Source organism: Prionailurus bengalensis, chromosome C1 (genome assembly GCF_016509475.1).
Source record: "Prionailurus bengalensis isolate Pbe53 chromosome C1, Fcat_Pben_1.1_paternal_pri, whole genome shotgun sequence".
NCBI lineage: Eukaryota > Metazoa > Chordata > Mammalia > Carnivora > Felidae > Prionailurus > Prionailurus bengalensis.
The window spans coordinates 18,021,367-18,033,776 of record NC_057345.1 but is presented as its reverse complement, the minus strand read 5'-3'; the positions used below and the strand labels follow the sequence as shown (position 1 = coordinate 18,033,776).

Genomic DNA, 12,410 nt, shown 5'->3' with positions numbered 1-12,410 from the left:
GGCTGGAGGAGGGAATCCTGGTGCGCCTCGCTCACTTCACTCTCTCTCCTCCATTCGATTAGACCTACTATGTGCTGATCACTTAGTCTCCTAAGGCTTCATTTCCTCCTGGGCGGGGCGAGCCAGGGCAGGTGCGCCAGGCACACACTAGGCCCCGGGGCAGCACTCTACTTGTAGCTCCAAAGGGGCCCGAAGGACCCACAGCAACCGGGATAAGACCCCAGGCTGTAAGCGGACCGCCCCCCCCAGAAAGCCACGGCGGGCTGCGCGCAGGCGCCCACTGCGTCCCGCGAGAGGAGCGCGCCAGGCCGCGACTTCCTGCGCCTCGCGCAGCCCCAGGATCCCTTGCGGCGGCTCTAGCCCGGGGGCAGCAGACGGCGCCCACTGGCGGCACCCGAGGCGGCCTGCGTTGGCCCCGAGGCTGGCAGACGCACCCGGCAGGCGCTGGGCCCGACCACATGAAAGGCCGGAGTGCTCCACCCGCAAGCTGCCTCGAGCGGGGTTCTAACTACGCGCCGCCATGCACCCCAGGACCCGGCGTTCGAAGTGCCGCCTTCCACCCGAGGCCTGCCGCGGGCTGGGTGGCCCGCATGCCGGAGCGCATTGTTTCCCCGGCCAGGTGGGTGTGCACAGCCCATGTTAGACCGCGGAGGACACAGAGGGTCGGAGGGGAGAAACAAATTTCACCAGGATCCTGCGGTTGCCAAGTGGCAGCATTTAGTCCTACACGAGCCCGGCTTTTCCCAGCACACCAAGGCCTGGCAAGAGTTCATCACACTGTCGGAGCTCAAGATGGACGCTAGAACCAGCCCTCCTAATTCGGCACTTTTGGGGGGGCGCGGGGGGGAATTCGGCAGCCAAGCCTGTGGTCACAGCAGCACCAGCAGCAGCTACTCAAAAGTTGCAAGCCAAGCACTTGATACCCTTCCCCGGCCCCCCCCCCCCCCCCCCCCCCCCCCCCCCCCCCCCCCCCCCCCACCCCCCACCCCCACCCCCCCCCAACCCCCCCCCCCACCCCCCCCCCCACCCCCCCCCCCCCCCCCCCCCCCCCCCCCCCCCCCCCCCCTTATCCGTAAGTGTAGCCCAGCCCCAGGGCACTGAGGCTCTGTCCTTGTAATCTCAGATGGTGGCTTCCGAGTCTGTCTGCAATTACTCTGCGGGCACAGGTTCCCCTCCCCCTCCCCCAACCGGATCAGAGAAGTGTCCACTGTCAGCTGATCAGACTTCAAACCCAAATCATTAAGAAGGAGAAAATCAGGAAACCTTTTTGTTCAAGTATCCCAGCTTCAGGACACTTACCAACCCCTCCCCCCACCCCCCCAAAAGGGTACTAATGAGCAGATTTTGTCTGCAGCCTCTGCAGTGTTAACCAGCAGATCTACAAGACATAAGATTTTTGTTTTAGGAGTGTGGAAAAATAAAAAGCAAGAGGCTCATAAATACTCATCGGTTATTTCTCTGTGAAGTAACAAGGGTATTGTTAGTTTGCTCCTTATCAGGCTTTAAACCAATCACTTTTCCAAAGTAGTTGGGTCTTCCAACAACTCCACTATGGCACCCACAATTTACAAGTGAGGAAACAGAGACTCAGGTAGGTGAAGTGACTTGTGCAAGGTCACACAGCTCATTAGCGACAGCTGGTATTTGAACCCAGGTGTTGCCTCCAGTGCCCCTGCTTTTATTCCAGTTGTCAACACATCGTCAACCCCAGGGAGTTTGTTAAGCGAAATCTGATGCCCAGTCAGTGTACTATGGACATAGTTGGCTAATCCAGGAGAACTCAAGAGCTAGCGGGTGTCCTGGAACGCTGTCTGCAATTAGGACCCACCAATTGCCCCCCGCAGGTCTCATGTTCTTAAAACAATTTATTGAGGAGTAGCTAGAAAAAAAGATGGTTCCGCCCTTGTCTCTGCCCACTCACCTCTGAGCAAAGCAAGGAGAGTCTGTGTTTTAGAAGCCTGGCATCTGCCAATTCCCTGAACCCAAACTAAAGCAGCCCAGAATCCCAGCTCCAAGCCACCTTCTCTGAGGTCTAGACCCTAAGCAGGGGGTCCATGGTGAACATCGGCATCAGCCAGTGGGGAGTCTGAATCTCACTCATATGGGCAGGAAGGCACTGCATCCTGCCAGGCAATGGAGATGACCTCACTGAAAACCACATCTCAGCTTCTTCAGACTTAGAACTGCCTCTGAATAAAATCAACTACATTTTGTTAAAGCATCTTCAGACCCGAGCTCTGTGCTTAGCATTTTACAGTTTTTATCACACACAACTCTGTCAGGAACCCTACAAAACATTCTTGTGCCCATTTTCTGGATGAAGTAAATGAGGCTCAGGTGAGTTGAATGACTTGTCCAAGATCACATACCCCATAAGGAGCAGAGTCTGGATTTGAACCTAGGTCAGGCTGACTACAGAGCCCATATGTTTAAACACCACTCTGTAACCTTCCCACTTGGGACTGTTCCAACCCAACAAACAAGCCCCTTTAGAGAAATCCAGCTCTCCGCCTAAGACTGCTCTTAGAACTACCTCAAAGAAGTTCCTTTTGGCAAGAAGATAGCCTAGTTGGGATTGGAGCTGATTTCTGAGTCCCTTTAAGAGTATTAGAAAGTGGTGCCGACAGCCTTCGCGGTTTCAGTCCTCTGTGTTTCCCTACCTGGCTCGAAACTGCTCAGCATGGAGAGAGAGAGAAAAAAAACCTATTTTCCCAGGGAAACACTCAACTCTAGCTTGAGATGGGGCTTGCCTCAACACGTCAAAGTGAGATCGTCAGCCCATTCATTTACCCTTACAAATTGCTCTGTGAATCCTGGCGCCGGCCTCCCTGCGCTTCCCCCTTCTGGAAACCCCACGGAGCCTCCATGCTCAGAGAGCGCCAGGCATCCACCAATGTTTACTCACTCAAGTTCATTCGACATCTTCTTGCTCCCAGGCTCCCAAGCTCAAAGATGAAGACGGGCACCAGCACTGAGGCTCTGCTGACCGCTTGTCTCTAATTCTTGCCTGACACAGACATTCCCTGCCCAGGGAAGTGTTTGATTTATGTTGAGGTTTGAGTGTCGGGATTTTGCTGACAGGTAGGTTCCCGGCAGCGCTGGTGCTGATTGGCTATGGGTACAGGTGCCGGCGACAGCAGGTATGCCTCAACAGGTGCAGCTGTTAACTCTTGGCCTGCCGCGTTGGGGGCGGAGCCAAGGGGGGCCGGCTGGGTGGAGCTGGCCAATTCCTTCCTAGGTGAGGGGGTGGGAGGTGGAGAAGAGGGAGGAGAGAGGGAGGGGAAAAAAATGTTGGAGAGAAGATAGAGGAAAAGTACAGAGACAGATACTTGGCCAAAGGTCGATTTCTGTTTCTAGTTAGTATCCTGGATACTTGGGAACATCCCCTCAATTCCTTTGCCCCTTCCTCTACCCAGCATCAAATACTTCAGTCACTGGGGAATTCTCAGAGAGCCGATCTCCCCGCCCCACCCCCACCGTATGGGGGGGGGGGGAGTCCTGTGTGTAAATTCCCTTTGTTTTTCAGAGCTTTCCCCTTAAGATAACAGTATGTTATTTTTGAATAATCTTACAGTTATTCAAGTGAGTTCTTTTGATTCTCACAGTAACCCACCGTGGCTGATATTATTACAGCACCCCCTTCCTTCCCAACACACTTAACAGGTGAGGAAATGGAGGCGGGAGAGGTAAATTGACTTGCCCAGGGGTAAAGCTAGTTGAGTGTCAGAGCCCAGATCTGAATCTTCAGTCATCTCCAAGTCTGGCTGTCCCTTAGAGCTGAAGTCAGTGGCCGCAATTCAACAGATGATTTCCTGAGCACCTGTTGTGTGCCAGGCCTTACTCTGGGTTCTGAGGAGACGGAGGCCAAGAAGACAGGGTCACTGTTCTTGAGGAGTCTACAATTGGAGTGTGTGTGCATGTGGTGGGGGGGGGGGGTGGTGGTGGAGATAGGGTGGGAAGCAGCCTTTTATTTGGTGTGATACAGATCTGAATGAGAGATGAGCAAACCAGATACCTTTGGCCAGCACAGAAGGGGATGGAAAAGTTGAAGTCCACCACCTCTGAAGCCTTAGCTAGCTGGTCATTTCACAGAGCCTAATAAGCGCTTTCTTCCTCATTGGAAACACAGGAGAAATCAGATACTCCTCAGACTAAGTAATTGTGGAATAATTGCCATGAGCTGGCTCTGTGAGGAACAAGGTTGGTAAACCCGAAAGATCCACAGACACAATTAGGAGAATGCTAGAGCTGTTTTTAGAGCTTCCACCAGGATTAATTTGAAATTAAATCTAAGCTACAGATCTCGGTATCTGTTTTTTCCCTCTCTCTTTCTGTTCTCTGCCCATCCCCTCTTCCCTTTTAGCAAATTATCTCTTTGCTCTGTCTTCCTGGGAGCCTCGCCTTGGCCCACTCCTTTCTCTCTCAGGGAAGGGTGTGGTTTCAGCTCCTCCTGCCAATATGATGGAGGTTTTCAGGGTAAAGTCAGAATCTGAAGGAGCCTTCTCAGGGTGAGGTCAGGCGTGTGGAGAAAGGGTACTGGGTTTGAGAAATGTCAGAGGTTGGTTTCTCACTGGAGGCTGTGTTGGTGGCAGCCAAGGGGACCCTGACGAATAACAGTAAATAGTAATAGTGGTTGCTAATAAAGTCATCAGCTCAGAGTGGGCCTTCCCAGTTGCCCTTGTTTTTTCTGGGTTATTGGGGGGGGGGGTTGTTTTTTGTTTTTTAATTTTTTTAACATTTATTTTTGAGACAGACAAAGAGCACGGGCAGGGGAGGGGCAGAGAGAGAGGGAGACAGAATCTGAAGCAGGTTCCAGGCTCTGAACTGTCAGCACAGAACCCCTTGCGGGGCTCTAACTCACGAACTGCAAGATCATGACCTGCGCCAAAGTCGGACACTCAACCAACTGAGCCCCCCAGGCCCCCCAGCTGCCCTTGTTAAAGTCACATTCAGTCACTATATCACACCACTTTATTTGGCTCTCTGCAAAGCTCTAACAACCTTTTTATATTTTTCTAATTGTTTATTGTTCATCCCCCCCCCCCCCCCTTTTTGGAATGTGAACTCCATTAGAGTAAAGACCTTGTCTGGCCTGTTCGCTTTTGAACCTCCAGTGCCTACTACGGGTCTGGCGGACGGTAGGTGCTCGGTATACCACATATCAGACATCGTGCTCCGCCGTTACGTGCATCGTCTCGCTTAATCCTCATAGGGACCCTGTGAGAGGGGCGCTTTCATTGTCCTTGTTTTAGAGATGAGGAAACTGAAGTACAAGTGACTGAGTAAGTTACTCAAGCTGCAGAGCTTAGAAGTGTGGAGCTGGAGCTGGGATTTGATCCAAGAACAGAGCCGGTGTCCAACCACTTTGCAGATGTTATTGGTGGCAGGAGAGCCATTTGGTGCCAGCTGTGACTGCAAAGCTCACTGCGGCCCAAGGGATGGCACACTGGTCTGCCGCCTCCTGGAAGGCTGGGAGTTTCTGTCAGCTGTGTTGCAACTCACAGGTAAAGGGCTGTGGAGGTGACTCATGTTGGCTGGGCTCAGATGGAGGCTGGGATTCCGGGCGGCGTGTCTGTGCTCGCTGGACTTTTTAAAATGGGTCCTCTCTCTCTACTTCTGGATTTTGCCTCTTTAATCACACACACCCATCTGCAGAGATCAGCAGAGGCCCAGATCATGGGGCAGAGGGGTTCTATGTCTCCCAACATGGGAAGGCACCCTGGGTGGGATGGAGACCATAGACTAATGGTCTAGGGTAGGTAGGCGCAGGCACCATGAGCCAGTTTACAAGGTTACCAGACCCCTCAGCAGAGCTATGCCTCCCAGTTGTGAGGTGTGGGCTGTTCTAGCCCTTCATTAAACGAATCACAGATGCCAAGGTTTGAGAGAGACACTACCCAAGCTTTGCCCACACCCCTTTCCTCCTCCTGTGTAGCCTGGGCATGCCCCAGGGCTAAGCTGGGCTGGCATCTGTCCTCCTCTATGGATTGGCCCAATTCTTGGTTTCTTGGCCGAGAAGTTGAAAACAGAGACCAACCAGTCACATGTGACATAGTAATTATTTTCACAACAGTGTAAGCAAATAATGGTGCCTGCTGTTTATTTCACGTTTGTATGTTGGAAGCCCTGTGCTAAGAGTTACCTATGTTAGCTAACAGTATTGCTCTGAGACTGACAGATCTGGGTTCAAATCCCAGCCCAACCACGTGATGTTGGGCAAATGACTTGAGCTTTTTGAGCCTCAGTTTCCTCACCTGTGAAATAGGGTCATTGTGAGGATTCAATGAGATAATGCACGTGAAGTGCATTCTGCAATGCCTGGCCCAGAGCACTCAGTAACTGTTAGGATAGCCTTTTTTTCTCATTTAATTCTCATGTAAACCTCATGGGGAAGCTGCTGCCTCATTTTACAGGTGAAGAAACTGAGAGGAGTTAAGTGAGTTCTCAAAAGTGAAAAGCTGATAAGTAAAAGCTGAAATCTGAACCCACATCTTTCTGCCTCCATTCTTGTAGAACTAGATTAAGTTAGGGATTGCCCTGGGTTCAAGTTCTGCCTGGCCGCTGGCCACTTCCTAGCTCTACAGCTGGGTAAATTTCTTCTCTCGGAGCCTCTGAGACCAGATTAATGAATCACGGAAAGGGAGGCGTTGCATGCGAGATCACCCAGGTTTCCTTTTCTAGATTACTTCTGGAAATCCCTCCTTCTCCTTTCCAGATTTACCTCTGAAAGAGTGTGACACTTTTTACGTGTTGGGGAGGGGTAAAGGTTAGGACCATGGAGCTAAGTACATGCTAAGAGCAGGGGCTGTTTTGTTTGTCTGCAGAGGTTGTGGACTGCACAAGCACAGTGCCATCTTAGGGTACAAGACTTGCGCTGTTGGACACGATGGCCCTGCGAACAGTCCTTTTTTTCTAACACATCAAGACTTCCTGGGCATCCAAGACTTAATGAAAATCTGTTGACCTACATAAAAATATTGAAAGGACAAATTCCCAAATGTCAACAATACTTCTCTGTGAGTGCTAAAATGACAGAACTTTAATTTTTTCCCTATCTTCTCTTCCCTACCAGGTTTCTGCACTGATCTTGCATTGCTTTTTAATTAGAAATACTATACCAAACTCCGGTTGTTGTTGTTGTTGTTTATAAATATTTTTCTTTTTTTAAGTAATCTCTGTGCTCAATGTGGGATTTAAACTCATGACCCCAAGACCAACGGCCACACACCCTACTGACTGAGCCAGCCAGGTACCCCTGCAAAACCCCAGGGGTTTTTTGTTGTTGTTGCTGCTGTTTATTTATTTATTTTGAAAGAGTGAGAGAGAGAGTACAAGCAGGAGAGAAACAGAGAGAGAGGGAGAGAGCAAGAATCCCAAGCAAGGCAACGCAGAGCCTGACGTGGGGCTCAAACTCACAAACTGTGAAATCATGACCTGAGCTGAAATCAAGAATCAGATGCTTAGCTGCCACTCAGGCACCCCCAAACCCCAGTTTTAATGCCCATTAACTAAGTGGTCCTTCTGCCCCCATTCTTCCTGGAGCAAAGGCGGAGATAAAGATAGTAAAGATGTGGAGTCCTTGCTTGGAGCCTCCCTGTGAAGTGTGTGCATGGAAAATGGGGGCTGCCCAACTTGCAGGTTCGAAGCAGGGAGCTCAGGAATCAGTTCTAACCTTGACTTCATTAAAATGATCATTAATTGAGCACTCACCCTGTGCTACTTGCTTTAGATGCTTTATCCCATTCCTGCCTGTCAAATGGGGTCACATAATCCACTCCAGACGGACTTGACTCCTGGAGCACTGGCCAAGTTACCACAGGGTACCGACTCTGGAGTCAACTGCCTAAGACCTTGGACAAGCCACTTTACTTCCTTGTTACCTGAGTTTCCTCCTCGGTGAAATGATTGCTCTGCAAGTTAAAGGAGATACTGTCCTTAGTACGTGCCATTGTCCCTGTAACGTGCCAGGCACAGTTCTAGGTGCTTTATGTGCAGGTCATGTCATTCCCCGGAGTTCTGTGAAGTAGTTGTCATAATTATCCCCACTTTGCAGAAGAGGAACAGCTCTGAGAGGTGAGGGAACTCCTCTAGGGTCACCTGGCTGTCTGACTAGTGACGGAATCAGACCAATGTCTGCCTGACCCTAAAGCCTTGGAAGCAGTCCTTTCAGCATCCTGAGTGCTTGGAATAAAGCCTTGGATGGATGAATGGGTGGTGGAAGGAAAAAGGGAAGGAGAGAAGAAAGGAAGAAAAAGAGATAGGTTGGTTGATAGGATTTGTAAGGTAGGAAGGATTTATAAGATCCTGCAGTGCAGAAACCACACAAAGAAAAATAAATCTTTTGTGGCGCCTGTCCCAGGTCTCAACATAAGTGTTCAATAAATGTGTTGAACAAATGAAAAATGGATGAACATGTACAATGTACAGAAGCTAATTGACATCCTGGGAAAACCGGCTGCTGCCTTCTATCTCCAACCCCCAAGGAAGACTTCCAAATTTCTAGTCGCTACACTTCCTCTTATTAGCATATACCTTTGGACCAGTGACTCATTTCTGGAAGTTTCAGTTTCCCCATCATCCCTCAGTGGGGTTGATTTGAAGATTAAATTAAATAAGATCTCAATGGAAAGCCAGTGGCTAATAGTAGGTACCTAATAAAAGATAGGCGGGGCTATAGGTGAGCATGTAGCTTAGGGTTCTTGGCCACCACCTATTTCTGGCCTCAGTACACGGCTTAATTCACAGCAAGCACTCAGCACTCAGCCTCTGTTAACAGCCCGATGTGTGAAGCTCTTTTCAGTTTAGAATATGTTTCCTATGCTTTATCTCTGGCTTCTCTCTGGCTTTATCAGGATGGAGGTAGTGAAGGGGGGGGGGTTGGATTTTTGGCCCCATTTGAACTTGATGTTCGGAGAAAACATCCCTACTTAAGAAAGGAGTTTGGATTGGAACCTCAGGTTTTGGATAAAGCATCATCCTGGATACCATTATGGAGCCTGATGGGTCCCCAAAGTGCTATCCTGGACATGTGCCTGAAGCTCTGTAAACATTTCATCGTAAAATTCTTTTCTACCCCATCCCTGGACTTTAGTGGAGAAACGGGCCACACGCCCTACACAGAGAATACAGCCCTCATTTGAAAGCATGGAAGAAGCTGCAAGTTGTGCCTGTGAGGGGTGAGGGGTGGGCAGCATCCAGACCCTCTTCGGTTCTGTACTCGAGGTTTTTATCACAGTTCTGCTGCTAACACCACCTGTGTTCCTTCCTGGCAGTGCTTTGGACGGGAAGAATCATTATGGGGTCTAAAACTGTCCTCAAAGCGTCCCTTTAAAAAAGCCAAGAGAAGGTTTGAATACCTGGAAAACAAGCAGGCAAGTGTTGTTTGTTTGTTTGTTTGTTTGTTTGTTTGTTTGTTTCACTTACCAAGTGATAAAGATGAAAGAAAATGCCAAACCCCAGTGTTGTTAAGGGTGAGGGAACAGGCTCTCTCCTTGCTGGAGGGAATGTGAATCAGTCCAAACGTGGGCTTTAGATTTTAGCTCATTTTGGATCTAGCAGTTTCACTCATAAGAATTTAGTCTAAGCGAAGTAATCTCTGTGGTGCAAAGAGTTATCTGCAAGGTTATGCATCAGAGCACCGTTTATAATCCTGAAAAATTAGAGTTAATATACATACCCTTCAACAGAAGCTCAGTGACGAATAAGATACCCGAATGTAGTTGCACACTGAGCCAGTTTGAAAGGAGGCCTGTAAAGTTATTTACTGAGTTTACAGCACAATTGTTAGAGTCCTTACTGTAGGCAAGGCACTGGGCTCAGTGTTCTATCTCATTTAATGCTCATGACAACCCTATGAGGTAGCTGCTGTTACCCTTTTACAAAGGAGAAGAGGGAGGCCCATTCATGCACCAACTTACTGGAAGCTTCTGAGTCTAGAAGCTGGGTCTGTTTTCTACTTCTGAGCCTCAAATTCTACTTTTAGTAAATTAGTCACTTCCTGTTTTAAAAACCCATTTATATGAATAGAAAAAGAACAGGAAAGATACACACCAGAGAGTATCATGGATAATGGATCAGGGGTCATTTATATTTTATTCTTTCGGCTTACTTATGGACAGTATTTCTTCTGCTAATAAAAAAAAAAAAAGGCGGGGCGGGGGGTGGCGGGGCCTGGGTAGCTCATTCGGTTAAGCGTCCGACCGCGGCTCAGGTCATGATCTCGCGGTTTGTGAGTTTGAGCCCCGTGTCGAGCTCTGTGCTGACAGCTCAGAGCCTGGAGCCTGTTTCAGATTCTGTGTCTCCCTCTCTCTCTGCCCCTCCCCTGCTCATACTCTGTCTTCTCTGTCTCACAAATAAAATAAAACATTAAAAAAAAAAAAAAAAGAAAGGAAGGAAAAAGGAAACTGTGGTTTTAAAAAAGTAGCAAATCAGAGAAGGCTTGTCCCTGAGCGGGGAAGGAAGAAGCAGCCAGAGGACTCTTTGGAAAGTCTCTCTCTGTTGCCAGGAACTGGCCAGAGCAAAAGGCAGCCAGGGAAGGCAGCCTCCATCCTAGGAGGAGAGGGCCCTCTGGAAAGAACAGAACCCTCCTGGCTCAGCCCCGGAGGCCCACTCTTTCTAGGAACCTGTTCTCTGGCCTTAGCGACCCATCCCCATTGCCATCATCAGTCTGCATGTTAAAAGGGCCACCATTGGGGCGCCTGGGTGGCGCAGTCGGTTAAGCGTCCGACTTCAGCCAGGTCACGATCTCGCGGTCTGTGAGTTCGAGCCCCGCGTCGGGCTCTGGGCTGATGGCTCGGAGCCTGGAGCCTGTTTCCGATTCTGTGTCTCCCTCTCTCTCTGCCCCTCCCCCGTTCATGCTCTGTCTCTCTCTGTCCCCAAAATAAATAAACGTTGAAAAAAAAATTTTTTTTTAAATTAAAAAAAAAAAAGGGCCACCATTAAACAAGGTACTGCCAGGGCGCCTGGGTGGCTCAGTCGGTTAAGCGTCTGACTCCCGATTTTGGCTCCGGTCATGATCTCACGGATCGCTGGGGTTCGAGCCCCAGGTTGGGCTCCTTGCTGGCAGCACAGAGCCTGCTTGGGATCCTCTCTCTCTGCCCCACCCCCACTCCTGCACACTCTCTCAAAGAAACTTAAAAAAGAAAAAAGTTACTGCCCACTTCCAAATAAAAGGGAGCCTCGCTAAAAAAACACCTATTAATCCCACTGCCACCATGGCCAACAAAGCTAAAAATGTATTTCCCCTTCTCATCTGTCTGCAGGGATCCAACTGGAGGCTTGCGGGTTCAGATGAGGGTTTCCTTGAGGAACTACAAGGAAAATGTCCAAGACCTGGCTTGGACACAGAGTCCTGGTGTGTCAGTGCTGAACAGGAGTGAGTGTCTGGGGTTAGTGGAGTGTCCCTAGATGAGAGAGAGGTAGGGCTAGGTGGGGCGGGGCCTGCTCCAGGCTCAGAGAGGTTCCAAGTAGGCATAATGAACCCGTAAGGTCCGTTGTTGCTATTTCTTTACAGTATGCCTTCAGAGCCTGCCCCTGGTGTTTATTTAGATCTGATCTCACTGGAGAAGTGGGGAGGGAGGGACATGCATGGGCCTTCTGGGCCCCGCGCCTTCTCAGGAAGGCAGAGGCCATGTGGTCACAGGTTCAGTACTCGACCTTGGACCCCAGACATTCAGCATCGGGTTTTTCTGAATCCATGACTGGTCTGCTGGGAGATTTTTAGGGCCCTCAGTTTGGTGGCAGGTGGTCAAGCGGCGAGGAGGAAGAAGGGGAAGAGCTTCTGGGGCCTCTTGTGGCCTGGAGGTGCTTACGAACCCTGTCTCTTACCGAGATCGGGCCTTTCCGGCTCTTCCCTCAGGAGGGCAGCTGCTCAGAAGTCCTCCTCAGTTCACTACTTCCACCGGCCCCTACTCACCGTTTCAGCCTGTGCTCTGGACAGGCTGCCCGCACTACCTGGGCACATGTCACGCTGTGGTCAGCTTTCCCTCCCGGGCTGGGTTTATTTATTTATCACCTCTACCTTCCATTTTCCAGATGTTCTGGAATCTCCTCCACTTCAGGACCTGCTGTCTGTATATGGGCATTATTCATTTAAACAACTGTGAAGATTCATTGAATCATTAAAAATTATAATGGTAGCTCTTATTTTTTGAGCACTTAACTATATGCCAGACTGTGATGAACACGTTCCCTGACCGGTTTCACTCAATCCTTACAACTGCCCAAAGGTTTAGATACAATCACCACCTCTTATCTTCTAGGTAAGGAAACTGAGGCGTGGAAAGGCCAGGGAACTTGATGGTGTCCTACAGCCCTAGAGTGACCATGCTAGGATTCGAACCTGGGACATTTGGCTCTAAAGCTCAAGCCCTTGAACCACCAGCCGATGTTGCCTCAGCAAGCAGTTATTC

At 49.8% G+C, this 12,410-nt stretch overlaps 1 protein-coding gene across 2 annotated transcripts in view; it reads right to left on the bottom strand.

Annotated features, from left to right (window-relative positions):
• Positions 1-3,183, bottom strand: part of GRHL3 (grainyhead like transcription factor 3) — a 35,257-nt gene extending 32,074 nt beyond the window's left edge. Inside the window, exon 1 of one of the 2 annotated variants that reach the window (XM_043578593.1) lies at positions 2,906-3,183. In XM_043578593.1, the coding sequence (XP_043434528.1) occupies positions 2,906-2,922 (17 nt within the window). In that variant the 5' untranslated portion in view covers positions 2,923-3,183. The remainder of the gene's footprint in view (positions 1-2,905) is intronic. The other variant, XM_043578592.1, reaches the window with a different exon arrangement.
• Between the last annotated feature and the right edge of the window lie 9,227 nt (positions 3,184-12,410).